The sequence below is a fragment of the Podarcis filfolensis genome (genome assembly GCF_964270895.1).
Source record: "Podarcis filfolensis genome assembly, chromosome: 5".
Classification (NCBI taxonomy): domain Eukaryota; kingdom Metazoa; phylum Chordata; class Lepidosauria; order Squamata; family Lacertidae; genus Podarcis; species Podarcis filfolensis.
Window position 1 is genome coordinate 21,029,475 of NC_139608.1, and position 22,885 is coordinate 21,052,359.

Below are 22,885 nucleotides of genomic sequence, written 5' to 3' on the forward strand. Positions count from 1 at the left end.
GGAGTTCACAATATGACATTGGGGGCTCAGGGTGTCCATTGCACAAATTGTACCTCCAGCAGAGAAACCTTTTGCCAAAAAAAGAAAAAGCCCCTTGGCAGAGAGCTTTTGAAACAACCTCTTTAAAAGATGGTGGTGATTATTATAATGTGCTTCAGAAAATGATGGATGCTGTTGAAGACTGAGAATAAATGAATACTCATTATTATTATTTGCTTCTGGAGCATGTGCAACATACTAGGTACTTACGGGAGAAATAAATACCTTCCAGTTGCTGTAATCAAGAGCACATATTAGCAAAACAACAAGGCTTGTTGAAAGAAAACAGAATTCTGAGTTGGTAGAGTGAACTACACCGCTTCAGACTGTAGGAGGCTGGGGGATTAAAAATAAATAAATTAACATTTCCAGGCCTAGCATGAGCCCAAGGCATCCCCAGTCAGATGCCAGGGCCTCAGTATCCAACTGTTGCCCAAGACCCGCTGTTGCCCAGCCCAGCCCAAGCCCCCTCTCCACTCCAGCACCAGGCAATCCACCGGCGCAAGCCTGGGAGCCACTTTTCAGATTTCCTACAATGTCTCTGGTGTGGGCATTTAGTCAGATCCCTCTTGGAAGGCAGGTGGAAGGAACTGTGTCACTGTAGCCACTGATTTCGGAACAGGCCCATCCTCTCACCCCTATAGCCCCCCACATGAAAAGCTCCCTGCAGCTGTATTTATTAAAAAGTACTCTTCCCATCCATTTGCTGCTGCCTTTCCTGTTTCACCACTGCTCTCCTCACCCCTCAGTCACCTTCCACAGAATCCCCGTTGTCCTTCCCTTCAGGTTTACCAGGCAGAAGCAGCAGTGGGGGGTCCCTCCTCTCCCCCCTTACATCTAGCGCACGGCTGGCAAGGCTCCAGGCAGCCGCCATTTTATTTTCCTAAGACTGCTTCTGGGCCCACTGGTTGTTCCAGGCCTGGAATTGAATTTTTTTTTTTTTTTAATTGCAGGAGCAAGGTGCCGTTAGGGATGGTTAGACTAACATAAAATGGCACCATCCGTGCAACTACCAAAGCAGGAAGTGCCTAATTAAAAATCTCAAGAGAGCCTTTTGCTGAATCGGGCTTGCTTCTGAGTAAATATTGTGGAAGGATATTTATTGGCTATGCTAGGGAGACAGGAATTGATGGGAAATATAGCACTGTATTAAGCGCTAATTCCACCTGCTAATTGCAGAAAAGCATCGCCTCAGCCGTAGAAGCAGCTCCATGGAGAATTCTTTCATAAAACATGCACTTAGGATAATATGACATGGCTTCTTTGCCTCCATCATGACTAATTAAATCCACTTAGTCCAGCCTAGCGGGTCCAAAGAACAGACTGATAAAAGGTTCTTATATTTCTGTCTAGTTAGAAGCTAGCGTCTTCCTGTATGCCCTGGAATAAAATATCCATCCTAATATAAAATACCTTGCAATATTTTCTGCCTCCTCCAGACATGCCTTGTTTTTTTCCTCTCATTCACTGGATTCATTAACCATGATTCCAGCTTCTTTTAGCTTCGGTCTTCAGGTAAAAGCAGAAAGGAATTAAAAGGAAACAATTCCTGTTTCATTCCGGCCTGAGATGGCACACACTTGTTAGTGAAATCTAGCTGCACCGCTGAGCAAAGCACTTAAAAGATACGATAGTTACAGAGGGAGCCTTTTTTTTGTTTTTAAAATGTGCCTTTACTAAAAGGAACATTCCAGAATAAAACCATGCTCTTGTAATATGCTATTCTGCCGTCAAACAGTTTGTGCCACAAACAGTACCAAATCTGAAAGTGCCTTTGCTTAGTGAATAAATATAACTGGCCACATGAAGAAGAAAACATTGTGATAAAGCTAGTTCTAGCTGATAGGATTCTTCATGTTTAATAGAATCTAGGTTTGATGGGGGCATCTCAGTAGAACACATATGGTTGGTACAGAGCAGTGGAGGTGTTGAAAATAAACACACACACACACACACACACAATTTATTTGCTTGTAAGATGAACTTTTGAAACTATTGTTTCTGCTGCTTCCTGACACTCAGTTAGCAAAAACTTCCAACAATTTTGCTGTTATTATACAACTTATGACTGTTCAGCTCATCACTGAGCCACCGCCAACATCTTCAGGTGATTTGGCTTCCGCTCAGTGCGATGTTTTTAAAATTTTGCGGTAGTTTCCTTTGCCCCACAAGCAGTTTGTTTATTCCTCAGGCAAATATTCTGCTACCTCTCTTCATTCTGCAGTGCTTGGCTATTTGCACATCTAACCTCGAAGTCAGAATGAGAAATACTGGTCCTTTACGAATACTATTTGTTTGAACAGAGCAATTCCACCACAGTACAATCATGCAAAGTAGGACAAAACCAGAGGTTGTGAGGTGGGGGGAAATTTTGCATGTTTTTATTAACTTTTTAACAACGGAGGCACACAGCGTGAAAAATACCACTTCAGGATAGTGTAGGTGTGAAATACTTTAATCAATTTACTATATCCTCTACACCCGTTGTAGAGAGGCCTCATTCTCATCGACGTGCTATACCTGTGTCTGCATCGTACCACTTCAGACTGAATACATATCCTGTACACACACAAATGTTTTAGCCCAGTCTTCTCCTTGCCACACTAGTTTTCTACATGCAGGGACAAGGCTAGGCTTGACACCCCTGACATCTACTTTGCTGTAGGGAAACATTTCCACCCTGCTCTTCAGTTTATCCTTTACGTGAAGCCCCATCTGCAGGCAGAAGCCCATACACAAGATTGCTACTTTAGTCGGAACCAGACCTAAGTCACCAGCATTTACTAAGCAAAATGCCGATTCATGATTTCAGTATAAAACACAAACATGTGTGAGATTAAAAACCACTGCTTAGCTTAATTTGATGTTGCTTGTTAAAGAAGCACTGTGAAATTTGAGAAGCATTGTTTAAAGGGAATAGAAAAAGAAAGGTTTAAATAATGACAATACAAACCTAAGGAATGCGTAACTTAAATAATGACTATGGATGATTTACGGAAAAGCTGAAGGAAGTCCAGAAAAGAAATAATTTGTGAAAAATTGGATGTGAAATTATTATGTGTTTTTGTTTTTGTTGTAAACCAATAAAAATTATTTTTTTAAAAAAAATAATTTGATGTTGCTTGTATATAAAACAACAACACTCAGCGCTAGAAACAAGCTAATTGCCCAACAGTAAAATCTGGTATTTTCCCCTGAGGTGGCCTAATGACCTATGCCACTGGTTTTTTCCTGACTCTTCTCTATAAAAGAGAGAGAGAGAGAGAGAGAGAGAGAGAGAGAGAGAGAGAGAGAGAGAGAGAGCAGCCCTTGACTCATCACAGCTCACTCATCTGTCTTTTTAGAACTGCTGTGATTCTCTTCCTGGATTCATCTAGAGATGTTTTTCTGCTTGGGGACTGCAGCGCAGGCAGAGCAGGCAAGCTTGCGTTCATGCTGCTTTTGTACCTATTCGAGAGCGGTGCTTTAGTGGCTCTTGAAATCCCACAGTGTCCCGAGAATGTTATTCCTTTCCCACAGTTTGGGCTCCTCTGCCCGTGATTGCTGACCAATGCAGCGGAGGTTAGGCTGCCCTGACTGAGAGAACACTGTGACAATTGAAAGTTTCCACCGAGTTTCTTTAGCTCCACGACTTGTTCTTTGGCTTGAGCCAAGGCTTCAGTGAGCTCATACCGTTCCTCACACTCCCTGCGCACTGTGTCCTGGAGAAGAGCATTCTGCAAGCATAAAGAAGCACATATTTCATAAGGCATTTGTCAGGGAAGACAAAAAGGAAAGGTATAAATATTGTGTGCTTTCTTCTTAAAACGTAGAGGACTCAAGGAACAGAGTGCACAGGCGACTACGCATTATGTGCTGAAACGCTTGAAAACAGATAAGCAACGTATTCATGTCAGTAAAAGTATTGGCTGCCGCGTTCTTCTGCCTTGGGTGTGGTGACAGAACATCTGTGCCTGGGATGCAGAGAGGTGCTTTAGAGTTCAGATGCGCTCAGGGCTCTCTAAAACTGTCTTTCCTTTGAACAGTGCAGAGTGCCATGACGCATCACAAACTGCTTTTGAAACTCACCTCAGCTTCAAAAGATGTTTGCTTTTTTGGAAATGCTTGCTCCACTTGGTTCTTTGGCTAGACACAAAACTGTCCCTGGATACAACTTGATTAAAATACTATATACCACTGTTCATTTTTAAAAATACCAAATATACAAAAAAAAAAACACCACATAGTCAAAAGGTAACTTAGGCAAGAAGAACCTGCTGCACAAATATAAGATTGGGGGGGGGGGGCAACCTGGCTTTCCAGTACTACATGTGGAAAGGATCTAGGGGTCTTAGTAGACCACAAACGTAACAGGAGTCAACACTGTGATGCAGCAGCAAAAAAGTTAATGCTATTCTAACCAATAGTGTCCCAATCAAGGGAACAACAACAATTTTATTTATATGCCACCCATCTGAATGGGTTGCCTCAGCCCCTCTGAGTGGCTCCCAAGAAAATATGTAAAACTCAATAAAACATCAAACTTTAAAAGCTTCTCTATACAGGGCTGCCTTCAGATGTCTTCTAAAAATCAAATAGTTGTTTATTTCCTTGACATCTCATGGGAGGGCGTTCCACAAGGTGGATGCCACTACCAAGAAGGCCCTCTGCCTGGTTCCCTGTACCTCCAGAAGGCCCTCAGAGCTAGACATCAGTGTCCAGGGTGAACGGTGGGGTTGGAGGTGGTCCTTCAGGCATACAGGACTGAGGCTGTTTAGGGCTTTAAAGGTTAATACCAACACTTTGAATTGTGCTCAAAAATGTACTGGGAGCAAATGCACCAGTGTTATATGGCCCTTGGCAGTAATCCTTTGTATGCGAGTTGTGATATTGTTGAAAGTGAGTAGTTTATGTTTGAGTGGCTGGTCGATAAGACAAGATGTATGAGGCAGTGAAAGGTTCTGGTGGCTGTGCGGACTGCTGAGTGAGATTGGCAAGTTGCATGAAAGTGTGCTATATTGCTTGAATAATCTTCATTATGCTGCCTTATTAATGCTCTCTGGTTTTATCTGTATGGATATTCTTTGTACATTTGTTCCTTTATGTAAATTATTTGACATGGCTTTTATTGTAAAGTGGTACCTTGGTTTAAGAACAGCTTAGTTTATGAGCAAACCCAGAAGTAGGTGTTTCGGTTTGTGAACTTTGCCTTGGAATAAGAACACATTCCGCTTCCTGTTGAGTGTGTTCCATTTGTAAATTGAGTCCCCCGCTGCTATGGGAAAGCACGCCTTGGTTTAAGAATGCTTTGGTTTAAGAATGGACTTCCGGAACGGATTAAGTTTGTAAAACAAGGTACCATTGTACTTATTATGTGTGTGTATATGTGTCTCATTCATACACTCTCTCTCTCTAAATGGTCTGTAAATTAAATAAACAAAAAATAAACAAGATGAATTATGTCTACATCATTCATAATTTTATAAATCTGCCTTGGGTTGTCCATTTTATTTTCAACCACTTTTCTCAACAGAATTGTGGTTAAGGTTAAATGAGAAAAGGATGATAATGGTAGAGGAAAACATCCACAATGATACTAGATATTCAAGCTGCATTTAAGTTAATAAATGGAGCAAAACCCTTTTTCCTGAGTCATACTGCGTAACCCAGCATTAAGAATTATACTGTGCAAGCCACATTGAACTGAATGTCAGTTGGATGCCTTTTCCAGCAACTGTATAGCACTTAGATTTGCTGACAACAGAACTGCAAAGGCCATATATCCGCACACCCCCCCCAAGAAGCTCACATGGTTCAGAAATGTCTTTGGCGATGTCTATGTGCCTCAAGCCCTTGGAAGGAGTGAGTTGGAATTTTTTTAACACACACGTCTACCTTCACCTTCATTGCAGCAAGACCGCTCATCTTTAAATAGATCCAAGGGTGTGGCTTCTGTCCGATGCCCGGACGTGGGCTAGGACCATGCCATGACCCCTATGGGGACCCCTCGGGGTGCCCCCATTTGATGTAAGTTATAGGGCTCCTCTTATTGGTGGTTTACTCTTAGCTGGACTCCCTGCAGACAGGTGGGAGTCGAAATACAGCCTGGCTTCACCCAATGCCTAAACCAAATCACTCACATCTGTAACCAATGAAATTGTGGCCTATTTGAACCCATAAGCCAAAATACTTGTGTACATGTGTTTATTATCTACTAGGGAAATGTGGGCCATGGGGCCTTGGCATGCAATAACCATTGAGAATTAAGGGCTGGAAAAGTGTTAGATGGTTTTGCATTTTATAAAGAATTAAAAGCAAACAAACCCCAACAGAGTCAAGGACATTGTGAAGGATCTGATTCTAAATTATGAGCTCAGTCTGATTTCATTAGTAGTCCTATTTCAGTCTGAATCTGAATAATGAGGTCTTATTTTAGTATGAATCCAAAATAAGACCTTGTTGAGAGACGAAATCACATCAAGCAATTTTAAAAATATTTAAAAGCAAAGGTGGTGCTAAAATATTTAAAGGTGATATATTCACTCTTTCGTCAATACCCCAAAATTGACCGGCTCCCACCCTGCAAGCAAGATCAAGAAAGTTTGGGGCAAGAAATAAAACTGAACAGCCTCTGGTTGCAAATGTCTATTTGAATGGCTCAACTTTTCCACCTTTCAGTGGGAGACAGGGGGGCATTTGGTACAGTCTCAGAGATAAACATATTTATTTTAGTGGCAGAGTTTTATGATGAGCTAAAAAGCGACCCAAACTCACATGGGTCAGTACCATATGGCCTAGTTGTATCTGTTTATGTTTGCTCTCAATTTGATATTATATTTAGCAAAATTTTGGGTTTGTTTGAATCAAGGACTTGCTCTCTTATTGACTGCAGAACATCATTAGGGTGGTCTGCACCATTAACAGTTGTATAGAAGAGGAAATTTCAGCAGGTGTAGCTTGCACCTGTCTACTTTCATTCTAATGCCACACAAAGGGAAATATTTGGATTGTGGAGATTTAGCAAAACATGCCATCATTTTAGCAAAACAAAAGGACAAAACCTAACCCTCATGCTTGCATCTCTTTCCCCTAGGACAAGGAGGATGAAACTGTGGTCCTCCAGTTGTTGTTGGACTACAACTCCCATCCTGGCTGGCCATTGGCCATCCTAGCTGGGGCTGATGGGAGTTGGAGTCCAACAACATCTGTAGGGCCACAGGTTCCCCATACCTGATTTTTGTTTCTATCCATTGAACAGTACTGTGGCAGAGGATCTCACTACGGTCCCTATCTGAATTGCCCCTTTGCATCCATGCTGGCTATTCATGTTTTAGAAAAGGGCTTATTCACATAAGGGCTAAAGACATTAATATTGTCTTGTTTGGCCCTTAGGTTGCCTTATCTGCAGTACCCTTTCCAAAATATGGCATGAATTTGTAGAAAGGGGTGTAATCACCCTGAGATGGCCTATGTCCCTGCATAGGCTTATCTTGCCTGATCTTAGATGGCTGCCATTTTGTGAACTCTTTTTGATTTTGGTGTTTGGCTTCTCAAATGTTTCATACTCTCAGGAATCTGAGCTATTTAAATCTTTTTTAAAGAAACCTCCCAGTTCTTAGCCTCTTTTTGGGTGTATTAGTGTTGTGATTTTTCCACTGTTTAATTATTTTATTATAAGCTACCTTGGGCATTTTTAAAAACCGAAAACTGGGGTACAAATTACTTTTAATAAGTAATCCAATCAGTTGTCACAAGGAAAATCAGCACGTCCCATTTGGATTAATAATTTTTGACATCTGGCTCGTAATTCCTACCCACAGCTGAGTCTTTGGGGTTTATTCTATTTTGGCATATTCTATTTCGGAATGTCTTGTTCTGGCCTATGTACTACTATTCCTACTATATTTTGCAAGATTCAAGGTCACTACCACAGTCTGACTGAACTTGACAGCTACATTTCACAGGGCACTTTTATTGTGTCTGGGGCGCTTTGTCTGCGGCTAGCAGAGAACTCCCTGGAGACTTCAAAAGGATATGTGCTCTTTGTTGGAAGAGAAGCGGGAGCAGGGAGAAATGTGGACACAGCTTCTGTTGAGGGTCATGCGCAGAGTGGGACAACCTTGGTCAATCTGCGGCCCTGACACTGCTACCACAAAGGATGCCTTCACCCTGGGGCCAGACTACACTCATTCAGGAATGATGTTGCCATGCATTTTCCTGCATCATTGTTGCTGTTTCTTCGGGCTGATAAAATTCCATGAATATGTCCCAAGAGAAAGGTTTCCTTAGATTCTCATACTCTTGGGCTTGGTTCAATTCCCTATATTCCTGGTTGTATCCTGCAAACCAGACATGCTCGAGGGATGAGTTCACACACAATGGCTCATCACTTGATGGCAGCAACACTCAAATGTGTGAAAGTCACTGCAGCTCAAATGCTACACAAAGATGTACCTCTTCCAAAAATTTTGTTTCGTCTGGCATGACACTTATCAGTGGAGCCAGTTCTATTCAGACAACTATGGGTGCTTTCAAGTGCCGAGCAATGATACCTTTTTGCATATTGCTCTGAACATTTGAAAGTCAGCAGCATTGTGCAGTGTCCCTGCTCTAGACATCCCTGTGCCTGATTGTTTGCAAAGACCTTGGTTGGCATCCATCTGTCTTGGAAGATAATGAAGGAGTGCACCTTTGTGGGTGAAAACAAACTGTTGAAAGGTTACAGTGTCTGCTGTGGCTGTAGAGACCAATATGGGAGAGACATGTTTTGTTGTAGCTAGGGCAGATGAAGGCATCCGGTTGTGCTGCTACAGATGCACCATGGTATTTCTTCTCTCTGCGCTCCTCCCAGCAAATAACTTATGCATGTACTATGGTATACTTGTAGGGCTTTCTGGGAAAGCGGGTTTCTTAAGTATTGGAGGACGTGGGGAAAACCCTACTACACTGATGCAGACAGTCAAATGAGCATGTAGAATTTGGGAGCCAGGTCAGTATGTGCAACCCCACTCCCCTCTTCCACATGTTCAACATAATGGGCTTAACAATCCTAATGCAACAAACCACTGTTTGTTCAACCAGGAACAAGCTCTGTGCCTGATGCTCCCTCCATCTCTTCCATTGTGTCTTAACTGAATACTTCCTTATTTCTTAACACAGTTTCTCATGATGTCCAAACCGGGAAACTGTGTTTTGAAAGATCCCTACATACCAGGACATCAAAACACAAGTTGATCTTGGTTAGATATTCTAGTTTTTGGCTCTGATGTCCTGGACGAACACATACACATTAAGCAACCAGGAAGGTACACAAGAGAGGAGGAAAAGGTTGGGGAAGAAAGACTGTGCAGGTTCATGGCTTGCTCCCTAGTTTGTTGGACTAGGATGGTTAGGTCTCAACCAAGACAAGGCACGAAAAGGACTTAAGAGATGAGACATTCAATTGTGAACCCTGGTTGAATTCATACCTCCTCTTGAACCTGACTCATTTTCTGAATCAACTGCATTTGCTCTTGAGTCAGTTTTTCCAGCTCATAAGTTTTCTTCTTTATTTCTTCTCTCATGTCTTCTGTCACTGAATGATGGGCACTCTGTTCCTCCTGCAGCTGGAGCTCAAGCACGGCAACTTGTTTTTTTAAACTTTGCCATTCCTCCTCTCTCTCTCGGTGCTTCTCTGTAAGCTTGATCTGGGCTTCACAGAGCTTCTTTTCAAGGGTGCCCACTTCCATCTTCAGGCTATTCGTGGCACTTGATATCAATGCAGGTATCTGAAAGACAAATAATGACATTCCTTGGTTTGCAAGGCGTGATGGCAAGGCACCCCTTTGGTTAAACACATTTTCAATAAGGTTAAGTGAGGTTTCAAAAGACGGAGAAAGATGTGAAATCATCACTTCATAAATCAGCAGTGCTAACAATAGTTCAAATAAAATGTGTGGCCTTTTTTTTCTTTAAAAAGGGGTGGGTTTTTTCCAGTTTATTGTGGACTTGATGCTTGCACATTTTCACCGTGGACCCACACAATATTGTCTTCCTTAAAATGCCATTAAGTATTATTTTCCCATTTAATCAGGATTTACCTTTTCAGGGGGAAAAACTAGATGTTGAAAGGAAAAGCAGAATGGCATATCTGGTTTAAAGTGGGGGCATGGGACAGCATCTTGATGAGGATAATGTTTTGTGGAAGACGCCAAAAATATGCATTATTATTATTATTATTATTATTATTGCCTCACCTTTTTCCTAATGGGACTCAAGGTGGCTTAAAGATAAAAACAAGAATTGCAAAAAAATAGTAAATAATAATTAAAAACAATTAAACCATGACAGAATTAAAACTATATACATATATAATAGCTGTTTAAATCCAAGTCCACGATAAACAGCTGTGTGGGCACGCCTGTTCTTTATGTAAGTGTATTACTGCAATAGGACAAGAGAGAGCAAACTGTACTAGATCAAGGACAGATCACAAATGAATGAACAAGGAATATTTATTATGTTATATATTTTATTCATTAATTTACTTTGTTTTCCAATAAACGAATAAAATAAATGGTGAAGAACTAAAAATATCCATAAATAATGTAGTAGAAAAGTTTTAAGTATCCAGAAGTCAGCATTGAGATAGAAAGTTTTGCTCATAGAAAGCCTTGCAAAGCAAGCAAGCAAACAAACAAACAAACAAGCCTTTGTGACATGTCTGAAGACTCTGTGTGAGGTGGGGATGTTAGCTGCTGGATTTTCTCAGAGAGGCAGTTCCATAATGGAGCCTGTCCATGGAGCCTGACCCTGTTCCCGGTCACTGCCAGTCTGATCTTAACAAATGACAAGGTCTCCAAAGCAGATCCCGCTTCTCAAATCCAGAAATTCTGAGGTGATCCTTGCCAAGTGAGCTGCAGTGCTGCACAAAGGCATGGCGGGGACTGTGAGAGAAGTTAGTGGCTGTTCCCTTCTACAGAGGTGGCTGCCAATAGCTTCTCAGCTCCCTTTACTGTTCCGGTCTTCTTTAGGGTTGCTGTATTTCGAAAAATGAAAATTCAGACACAAAAGTTGTTGAGGGGTTTTTTTTGGGGGGGGGGGCAAAGTTGCTATATACGCTCAGGTTTCCCTGGACATTTTTACTGATTTCTGCAAATTCCACCCAGACGCTGTTTCTGACGGGCGAATCCCGGCTATGACCAGAAAATTCTGGACATATGGCAGCCCTAATTTTTATCTTCTTCCCAGCCAGCTTCTCCTTCATTGAAGAGGAAATGCCGTTTTTTGAGGGTGGCGGGTGTAGAAGGAAGAAACTCCTAGCCACCTTGCATACAAAAGGTAAGACACACCTCTTCCTCACAAAAATGTGAAGAATTTGCTTTCCCCCACCTCCAGCCAACTGGATAAGGGGGAGAGTTCTTTCCCTCTCCAAAACTTACAAAAATCACTGGGAAGATACTTGGGTCCAGCACTATTGGAGATGGAACCTAGAACTTTCTGCATATTCTCCTCTACTGAACTTTGATCACTTCCCCCTTCCCGGCCCTAAATATGATCTTTATGCATTTTCAAAACAGGAGAAGCCAGAGCAATAAAATAAAAATTGGGTTAGGAATTGTGGGCTTATACCAAAATGTAACACTGCATTACATTGATTGCACATTCTTTTATCATTTGAAAATCAGAATTTACTTCAAGCACATAGACATGTGAGAATAACCATGCTTACATGATCAGTTTTCCTGGGACAGCCACCATAGAAGTCACTTTGGACTCTTTGAAGTGTCAGCCTCAAGGGCCAGAGCTCAAGAAGTAAAATGAATGGAAAGAGGGTTCCTGACTCATTTATTTTCTGAAGTGGGATAAATGTGTTTAACAGCAGAGCTGCTGCCTCTGATTGATGGATTTCACAGTCACACAGAAGAACATTGTGATCTGTAAAAGTCCGAAGGGAGTCGCAAAAGGGTGTGCCTGAGACTCCCAGGGATTCCTCAAATTTTGTAGACAGGATTACAACTCAGAAATGACAATCTGGGCGTCTTGACTGTATAAACAAGTCCAGTTTGAGCAACATGCTGTAACTAAAACACTCTTTTGCTGCTTGCCCATGCCAACAATAACTATTGATTCTGCGATTGTTTATTGATGTCAGCTCTAAATCTTCAAAACCTAGACTGTGACACTGTTTGTGTCTAACACCCTGACTGTGTCTAACCGCCCCATGGTATCATTTGATCTACATGATGAAATTAAGTGAATTCCCCCCTGCCCAGTGCATTTGTCAAAATCCCAAAGCAGTTTATTTCTAGTTGCTAAAACCTTAAGGTGTAGCTGGTCATCGTGATCTTTCTGATATTTTGCAATCAATTCCTCATGCTTTTGTTTCTCAATTTCTAGTTCCATTCTGGCTTCCTCTTTGAGGCTGAGAATCTCCTCTTTGTGATGAGCTTGTTCCTTTGCTCTATCAGCTTTGATCTAGAAAGCGAAAAACCTGGGTGTCAGTAAGTATCTGTTCAACTCGTGTCTTGTTTTACATTGAATATATAGGCACCCCATTCAGAAAAAGGTGGTGGTAAAAAATTCTGTTAATCAAGATGAAAAGCCTTTATGTATCTATTTATATCTATACATTTTCATTAGTATGAAATATACAAAGCATGCAAAACCATAATATATATATATAATGCTAATCACAGAGAAATATAAAAGCTATCAGCAATATTGTATGCATACACATAGATATAGATAGTTGTTCTTGCCATCACTGGTCTCTAAACTTCACACAGCCAGCTAATCTTATGCATGTTTACTTGGAAACAAGTACCTCCCTGCTTGATGATGCTCAGTTCCAGTTAGTGTACATAGGACTGCAGTCTAAGCTCCATTCCAATTGTTTTCAATAGAATTTAAGTGCATGCCAACATATTGTTTTGATGATCTGAATATGGGTTGTATTGCTACGAGTGAATCATTAACACAGTGATTTTGCCTAAAGAGTTGCCTAAATGGGTTCAGAGATTTGTTCCCTGATGACTCTTGCCTCCAAAATGCAACACCCCTCAGAGCTAGAAGGCAATGCAAAGAAACAGCTTGAAGCCAGTCTGAAGAACAAATTTGGGGAGAGGGAACGGTGGGACATTTGTCTGTGGAAGGTGAAGTACAGGCTCTTTCTGGAAATCTTAAAAACTGTTAAACACGTCTCTTTGCTTCCATTTGCATAGGTGAAAATAGTCTCCACTATTCTTTTTCCCTCTCTCCCAACAGAACCTAAGCTCTGTAACGTAACCTCAGGAATTTCTCATTGCTCAAGGAAGTGAGAGCACACCCAGAATTTTTGCTTGCTCTGAAAAGCATTATTTCGATTATATCTCAAAGGCAAATTAGCAGAATGACTGGAGCCCACACAAAAGGATGGTCTCGTTATTGCAGCTTTCTAATCAGAGATTCACACCTTGGCGCACTCTCAAGCTCTCATTATGAGAATTTTATGAACATTTACGAGAAATGTCAACATTTTTTGGCACAGAAAAGCAGTGGGGGAGCTCCAGCCTTTCAACCTGGCAGCTGTACAGATTTGGCCCACAAGGCAGTTTGGTGCAAGCCATACCCACGCTCCCCACACTTGATATAATGTCAAATGTGGAGCAAGTTGAAGACACGGGTGAAAAGGAACATGGCGGCAAAGGACTATCAGGAGTCTTTAAATGCACCTTCAATAGTTCCTTGGCAGGCAGGGCTTATACTTGATGCCTTTTAAATGTGCCCTTGCCCTCTGCTATGCTCATTTTGCTGGGCTGATGCCCAACCTAGAAAGAACCCCAACCCCAGTCAGATTGAGTACTGCTGGACATCTCTTTGGGGAAAGGGGGGAGCACAGCCTCAGCTCCCAGATCGGGCTTTTTAACCCTGTGAAATGTGTGGGCAGCACCCATTCTGTGTATACTTCTGCTTACAAATCAGGATAATTGTGTTTTTCCTATCAGGACATCACCTCTGTGCTGGTAAAGAAGTGGACCTCATCACTGCTGAAGTGCAGCACAAGTGTTTATTATATGTTGCATGTGCAGGTCAGGGAAGTGGCTGAAGTACACTTAAACATTACCAACAGGGGTCTGAAATGAAAGTTGACTGGCAGTATTGACACATCACTGGAAACTACTCTCAGGATGAAAATGTTTCCCATTTAGCAAATACCTGAAATCAGGGGAACTAATAACCATAATAATGAGGATTCTGAAAGACATTTCTCAATTATCTTGTTCAAGTTGCATAGCAACAATTGATTCTTCTACTTGCAGAGCATTTTTATAACTCCGTGCATTAAATGCCAAAACACCACTTGAAGCAACTTAATTTTAAAAGAGATTTTTTCCCATTTAACAAAACATGTGGATTGATTTTTTTAAAAAATAAAGGGAACACATTATGCCTATGTAATGGCACAATGACCCAAGAAAAATACAGCAACATCTCTTTGGTCTGATGAGAGCATTTTCAGAACACTTGACATTCAGCACATTTTAATACTGGTTAGCAAATCTAAGTGCTGTCTCTTATTTCTGTTAGTTCTTTATCCATTTTAAATGTCAAGCTGCACAACAAATTCTGATGGTGCAAACAGAGTGACCTCATGCTAAAATTATATCCTATATGTGAGAAATTAAGTTGTTTAGGACAGCTTGATATATTTATTAATAAAAGCCTAAAATGATGATGAATGTGTATAATCTGTGCCTACTGGGATAAAAGATGTGAACATTAAGAGCCTGGCATTGAAAGCTTGGGGTTTAATGACCAATCATGAGTAAAGAACATAAGTAGACTTTTGAGGAAGTTGTTTGAAACAAAAGATTGCAGATCCCTCAGCCCAGACACCTGAATAGAAGACAGAGAACAGGTGTCTAATATGGAACTTATTCACATAGTCAAGTCTGTAGATGAGCCATTATATGTTTGTTATAATCATGAAAACGAGGCACCACAGAAAGAACATGCAAAAAACCCCAATGGCATTCAGTGGAGTAAGTTCACACATTCAGCTGCAAGTAACCAAGTGATGCATGTGTGAACTGCTCAAAGAGGGTTTTAAAAAGTGGCATATCAACACGTCTGAGGTTTATTGCATGAACAAGCAGTGTGGTTTGCAAGAAGTGGAGGAGACCAACAGCAGATTCTTCACCGTGAGAAAGAGTTCAAAAGGAGACTTGCCACTTTGATACTTCAGTAATTAAGCAATATATAAATACCTTAAACAAACAAACAAATTGTCAGGACTTTCCATAGCCAGTCAATAGGTGACACAGTTCTGCTTGTATTAGATTAGGAACTGGAGGAAAGTTGGGCACTAATATTTTCAGGAGGTCCCACGCTAGTGTACAGAGCTGCGTTTGCCTGTTGCCCTGCAGATTTTTTTGACTACAACCCCCACCACACCTGAGGGCACCAGGCTGGCAAAGGCTGATGCAGAGGGTCTGAGACATGTTTTGCAAAGAACACACAAAATGGCAGTGGAAGTGTGCTCCCTGGTCACATAATGGCTGAATATTTTGAGTCATGTGTTTTATAGCATTGGGTCTTTAAGCAGAATTGCTAAACCCTGCCTCTCCTGCTTTTACATTCACTATGTTTTTTAAAATGCCATACGCTGCCCTGTGTTTCTGTGGAGTTGTATGTTGGAATAAACATTTTAAATAAATAAATCAGTATTTTTTTGTACAGTAACCTTAATTTTGGATGAAAAAAGATGAAAGCGTAGCTGAACAGAAGCTGTTAGGAAATGAGTGTCGGGCACATTTGCCTGACAACTGACTGAAGTTGGAGAAAACAAATAAACGTGACACTGGAAACCCAGTATTACCTTTTCCTGCCAGTTCTTTTCCTTCAGCACCTTCTGCCTCAATGTTTCCTGCAGTTGCTCCATTCTGCTCCGATGGGAAATCAGCAGAGACTCCCTAAACATGACAAATATCCATGAACACCAGAGTTTCTATGGAAAGAGTGGGGGAAACCAGCTCTAGCTTATGAGATTTACCTTCCCTCTCACCATTCAACTACAATACATGCTCTCTCTTTCTAATTAATTTTGTTTCCTATTACTGCAGTGGGCTCAGAAATCTAGTCAGAGCCCGTGTATGCTTCACACTATAATTAAAAATATTGATGTAGTTGACTCCAACTCTCCCATGTACCGCACTGTATTTGTAATATTACTGATGTGCAATCTTGTGAATACATTGATGTAAAATACTTTTCTGTGCCTGAAATAATTTTCAGATCATATAACTGGATAAATATTGACATGTGTGGCATCAGATGCAGGCAAGGTGGGCATGGCTTCACAAAAACAGCCTCGTGGGCCACATGCAAAGGCCTCAGCCCTGATTTCAAGGCTCTCATCATTCTTCATTCCCAGTCCTCCTTGGGCACAGAGGTCAAAGCAAGTACTAACATGCCCAGCCCCAATTAGATGGGAGCTGGTGGTGGTATGGGTACAATTTATATTCCACTCAACTATCTCCCAGAAAAGCAGCTTCTGCTATGGGAAGAAGGAAATGATTCTGATAGCCAGCTGATCCCCAGACTTAAAAGTGAGATCACTCTGTGACCTGCAGAGTATTCTGGGTGTGTTGCCCTGGAAAAGATTTTCCTTGATTTAAAGGAAGCTGGCAAGGGCTGGGAACACATGTTCTAATTAAAATCTCATTGCTTGAAACGATGCCCGATAGATGCTCTGCAGGCTTCCTCTGAGTACACAGAGCTCTGTGCAAGAAGGTCTGTGAATTTTTGCAGTGTTAAGAGAAAGCACCAGCTTCTGCTTACATGAAGAACTGTGAATGTATCAGAGCCCTTGGTTGGTGCCACAGGGCAGAGGTGGATATATTGTGATTGCTGATAGATCTGGATTGCAATCTACTCCTATCTGTTCCTGTAAAATGCCTCTTTGTCAGAAGGAGTACTTTCAACATTTATAGATGGAAAAATGAACATTGCAGGGAGAAAGAACACTCCTAGCATTTCTGTCCCAGCCAGTGAAACTTTATTCAATTAACTATACAAATAAATGTTTGCTAGCTTATGAAGGTCTGCTGTGGAGAAGTTTAGCAAGTGCAGCTTCTCCTGTGAAGCAAGAACTTGCACTTGCTGGACTCCTGATTTCCGTTACTACTGCACTGTTCTGTAAGAAGCAAGAGCCCATTCATTCAAAGTTTCACCTGCAACTTTAATTTCTATGCGGTGACATTATTAGTCACCTGGTGGTGGGAGTTATACATACATGAAACTTCCACTTGCTCAACTTCCACTGAACTGTGTGAATTAAGTGGGGCTACATGTTCCAACAAACAACAGAATGCAGACACCATTTGGAAAGGCTACAAAATGACATCTGCTCAGTGACTGATGGGCTACAGAATCCAAAGTTTGTTGGGCCTCTTGACAGACCATGTATTTTGAAGAGAAAGACTAAGGGTCAAACTAGGTGATAAGACATCATGGTGGTTTTAAAACAGCACGATTGGATTGGGGCCCTGACACTGAGAGAAGGGGTTAATCCTCTTCTCTGCACCATTCTTGTCCCGCCCTACCCAAGTTATTTGCCCCACGGGAGAGAAAAAATGCATATCCCACACAAGTAGTTAAATATTATCCCTAGGAAGCAAATGGGCTGCCCAATATAGATTGGGAACATGACACAGAGGAAGGGTTAAGCCCCACTTCCCCAGCACTGCAGTTCCAGGCTGAAATCCTCCCCTCCTCACTGCTGCTTTTAAACTTTAAGAAACAATGGGAGATCAGCTCACATATCTCCAGACATCTTGTCTTGGCCAAATTTCAACCCCACTCCATGTCACATTGTGTTTCCACTTAGGAGCCCTTTACAGAGCAGAAACATGGTATTACTGGGGCTACTGTATTGAATAAATTGGTAATGTTACAGTATTTCACTGGGACACAGTTTGAAAATTTTATAAATCATGCAGAAGGTCCCAGGTTCAATCCCCAGCATCTCCAGGTAGAGCTGGGAGAGACTCACTGTCTGAAACCCTAGAGAGCCACTGCCAGTCAGTGTTGGCAGTACTGAGCTAGATGGACCAATGGTCTGACTCGGTATAGGGCGGCTATGGGGGAGCTTGGATTAAAGAACCTTTAAGAGCCTATCCAAAACCCATTGTCAGTAGATGTTGAATCAGTCTGCAGAATTCACATCTTAGGTAATGTAGTCAAATTAAACACCACCACTATGGGCCAATTTCACTGTTAATGGTTTCCCTCTGAAGAATGCATGCAGAGAACTATGTCGAAAGCTCTGCAAAATCCACACAGATGCTCCATGGGTATTTTTTCATGAAGGAAATGAACCAATCTCAGCTTCAGTGGAAGGGTCTGCCTTAGAAGATGGTGGACTCTTCTTCGCTAGAGATTTTAAGCCAGGGGTGGCAAGCCATTTTAGCTCCAAAGACTACATTTTTTATCAGGATCTGACTTGGGGTCAAATTTGACAAGTGGGTGGCTTCACCCACTTGTCTAAATTCCATTTGCTCACCTCTCAAATGTGGGAAGTGGTTTGTAAAAGTCTCCATCCTTCTTTTTTAAGCCTCCAACCTTTGATCTTTAATCTCCACTCATCAGCTGACAAGAGGTGATTAAATCCTCTTGCCAAGGCTGCACAATCCTGTTCTATGCTGGGAAAAGGGCAGTGCAGCCAATGCATGATTAAATCCTGTCCTTCGACCTATCAGCTGACATTGCCAATGATGTCAGCTGATGGTCAGGTGGCTATTGCTTGGGGGAAATGGCATGGCAAACCAAACTGGACCCACTGGAGAGCCAGGATTGACTTGTGAGCTGGAGATTCTCCACCCCTGTTTTAACCAGAGCATGGATGGCCAATGATCATGGATGTCATAGCGGCAGAATTCCTGCATCAGCAGGAGGTTGAAATAGTTGACCTTTGAGGTTGCTTTCAACTCTGTGGTTCAAATTCTACATGCATGTCCCCTGTATCCGCACACACCCCATAGTATTGTAGATTGGGAGCAATAACTTGAAAACATGCAGCTCAGGGAGGGGAAAGGTTATCCCACGAGAGTTTGGCAGAAATGAGGTGTTCACTAAGCAATTATAATTATTTGCTTGCACTCTTATGAAAATGAAAACACCTGCTGTATAAATGATGCTGCACTACTGAGGATAATAGATTCAGGATTAGACAAATTAATGGAGGACATGGCTATCCCTAGCTACTAACCCTGGGGTTGTAGCCAATGCTAGCCCTACTCAGAGAAGACCCATTGAAATTAATGAAACTAAAGTCATGCTCATTCATTTCAAAGGGTCTGCTCTGAGTAGGACTAGCATTGACTACAGCTCTTGGTGGTTAAGTTCTTCATCACTTGCTGGGAATCTCAAGTGGAGAAAGTGCTCTTGCCCTCGTGATTCACTTCAAACTTCCCATAGGCATCTCACTGGCCAGTGTGAGAAGAGGATGCTAAACTAGGTGGGTTCTTTGGTTTGATCTAGCAGGGCTCTCCTTGTGTTCTTATGTCATTTCATTGCAAGCATTATTTAAAGATACCATTATTTGAAGAAGCACCAGAAAGATCGCTCATAGGATAGCATGCTTAGAGAAACAAGCAGGGAACAATTTTACAAGCTTTTAAAAAATATATATACATAAAAAGAGATGAACATAATTGTTATATGTGAATATCATCACTGAAACAGATATGACGTAGCTGAGAACTGATCTGATGTGATGCCTGTGTCTGATGTGAACTACTGCATCATTCAAACATCAAGTTAGCCTTGAACTCACTAGGTTGCTTGAGAGAAGCTACTAGGTCCCCATCAGCAACATGTGGACAATATTACTGAATCATCTCCCAGAGATGTCAGCAGTGATCATGGAGGGTGTTGTGGAGGGCAGGAAATAGCCACTGCTGCTGAGCAGCTAGCAAACAAGGCGGTTGGGGCCCCACATCCTTAATTTCATATGCTGGTGGAAGGCAGGGGGCAGTGCAGGCCTTCCAAGAAACATCCACTTATAGAACAATAGACTAATAGAATTGTAGAGTTGGATGGGACCTCGAGGATCATCTAGTCCAATCTCCTGCGATGCAGGAAACTTTCGACCAACGCAGGGCTTGAACCCACGGTCCAGAGATTAAGTCTCATGCGCTACCAACTGAGCTATCTCTCAGGACACTTGTAAAGATGTGAATTCTCCCTCCACACAGATTGCTGCTAAGTGGTGGTAGTAGTATGTGAAGCATCTGAGACTTTTTAAGTACTATATGTATTGCACCCAATCCAGAGGAAATCAGTAATGATTTACCACTGGAAACAAATTTATTTAATTATATTAAATGTGTATGTCGCCCTTCACTGGTGAATCTCAGGGCAGTTCACATCATGCAAACGGGGTTTGTTAGCTGTCGCAAAGTTCTCCTGATGACTTAAATGGGATTTAAACATGATTAAAAAAATTTAGATTGGGGTCAGTATTTCTGTTCTAATCCTATGGAGTTAAGGCTGAAATCCTAAACACAACCACTAGAGATTAAGCCTTACTGTGTTCAATGGGAATAGGCTTATCCTAAAAATATCCCCCCCCCTTATTATTTAAAATATTATTAGTTCAGTGCAGAGTTAATATGCTGTGCTCTGTAATGATTTATTTTGGGTGTGGAGGACTGTGAAGAGTCAACTTGTAGGGGACTTTCAGTTCGACGATATTCTCAGAAAGAAAATCTAGGCAGAACATCCTGTCCTGTAACGCTATGCATGGCAAGTCATTTCTGATTACCTTTCTTGCCTAAGCATTACCACTTCTTCCTCTCGCTGCTTGAGAAGCCTCTTAATCGTTTCCAGTTCGCTCTCCAAATGGTCGGTGCGTTTTTTTAGCTCTTCTTCTTTCCTCTCTTTCTCAATCACTTCTTCCTGTAAACGTCCAGATGCTTGTTGGCAGGCAAGCAAAGACTGTTCTCGCTCTTTCAGGGTATTAGCAAACCTACACGCAAAAAAAAGACCGCATGTCATAACCGAAGCAGTCGGTAAGCATATATAAAATGTATTCTGACATGGCCCTTACAGTAAATGCGAACACTATGCAAATAACTCTTCTGCATTATACCAGTGTAGTTAAGTCAGTGTGAACAGACTGTGTACTGATGAAATATATAAAACAGCACAAGAAAGAGAGCATGATACATTACTATTGTCATCATTTGTTATTAATAATTCTGTGCCTTAAAAATGTAAACATTTTACAGAAATTGATGAGGGGAAAGGGAGTTATCATAAAAGGGTTGGGGAAGAAGAGGAGATATGAGAATAAAAAATAGAAAATCAGCACAAAGCAAAAGAGGAGAAAAACTAAGATAAATGAAACTTGTCGGTAAAACCATCATGTGAATAGAATAATTTGATTTTCCACATTTCAGAGCAGCATCTGCATACAGTTGTAATAAATTCTGACTCATACTGAGATGTGGATGCTCCAATTTCAGACGTCAGTTTCTGGAGTTCACTTTGATAGTCTTCAACTTCTTTTGACTTCTTTCTAGAAAATAAAATTTAGTATTATAAATCTACTTGCTTTTAAAAAATCAACAGAATCCTTCTCATACAGTAGCCTTTATTTGTTAATGCTCTGAAGATGTTTTATTTTACCTTTTGGCAAAATACAAACAGGAGTGTTATTGCACTTTTGCCCTGCTTGTGGGGGGAAAATGCTGGACCAAGTAGGTTTTCTGTCTGAGTCACGCGAGCGCTTCTCGTGTTCTGAAAACAAACCGCAACTGCATTTTGTTTCAGTACATACTTACGTTAGATGGAGATTAAAACGGTTTTTTAAAAAATCTGCAACAAGAATGATTTTGAAGGCCATTGTTAACACATGCACACATCCCTTCCATTTAAGCGGTGACTACATTTCCTTGCTGATGCTCCAAATTATTGGCACCTTGAATGAAATTACGAGCAATTCTCCTCCATATCCAAAAATTCAGAAAAAGTATTAGGACAGAGTCAGGAGAGGTACTTATCATAGGAGTTGATGTTTTTGGCATGGCTGTGGCCTGTTTCTGATAGATACCCTTTTGGCTAAAGGTTAGATGAGCATACAAAGGAAGTGTACTATGTCACTTAGTAGGAGCTGAAAAAAGGATGAGGAAATGAGAATCTGAAATAAAGGGCAAGCAGAAAGTGGGTAAAGATGGGTGGGGTATAAATGATAATGTATTATTTATTATTATTATTATTATTAAATTCTTGATAACAAATTCTTTATGATGCAGTAGTACAATGCCACATTGTCCATTCCCTATAATTCCAGCAGTTTTTCCAGGTTTTAAAAGACATGTCCCTTTGGATTGTTTTGCTCACAAGTGTTGTCTTTCCTTAAAATATATGGGTAGGCTAGGGAGTGGGGTGAAGGATCTGCATAGAGCTCTTCTTTGCCTGGAATGATTTGAATCAGGATGGCTCAGAATAACTAATACTTAACTTTTGTGACTTGATGTCACAAAAAACTATACCAGACCTGGCATCGTTTCTGACAGGTAAGGCAGAATGAGGACTCAAGGATTAATCCAATCATCCAGAAAGAGAGAGCAGTCACATCGTGGCATCAGAAAACTCTGCATTTGTATAAAGACGTGGGGCCTGTACTTTGACTAATTTATTGTTTAGATTTTGTACTTAACAAACGTCTCATTAACTAAAAATCCAGGCGTATTGCAGGAGCATTACATCACTTTCAAGCATAAGCCCAGTAGGAAATGCATAACTTGGACAAGGCAAATACCTGCTGTGTATTCCTATAACCAATATTTGGAAACAGCTCAGCTCATGCATAAGGAACCACTGTACACGCCACTGACTAAGG

At 41.3% G+C, this 22,885-nt stretch overlaps 1 protein-coding gene across 1 annotated transcript in view; it reads right to left on the reverse strand.

Annotated features, from left to right (window-relative positions):
* Window positions 1-2,390: 2,390 nt before the first annotated feature.
* LEKR1 (leucine, glutamate and lysine rich 1) overlaps window positions 2,391-22,885 on the reverse strand; it is a 67,740-nt gene continuing 47,245 nt past the window's right edge. The window contains exons 8-14 of the mRNA XM_083613273.1: window positions 21,482-21,559; window positions 20,804-21,007; window positions 15,857-15,950; window positions 12,319-12,474; window positions 9,486-9,785; window positions 3,175-3,755; window positions 2,391-2,923 (exon numbers count right to left, since the gene is read on the reverse strand). Of these exons, the coding sequence (XP_083469399.1) occupies window positions 3,357-3,755; window positions 9,486-9,785; window positions 12,319-12,474; window positions 15,857-15,950; window positions 20,804-21,007; window positions 21,482-21,559 (1,231 nt within the window). The 3' untranslated portion in view covers window positions 2,391-2,923; window positions 3,175-3,356. The remainder of the gene's footprint in view (window positions 2,924-3,174; window positions 3,756-9,485; window positions 9,786-12,318; window positions 12,475-15,856; window positions 15,951-20,803; window positions 21,008-21,481; window positions 21,560-22,885) is intronic.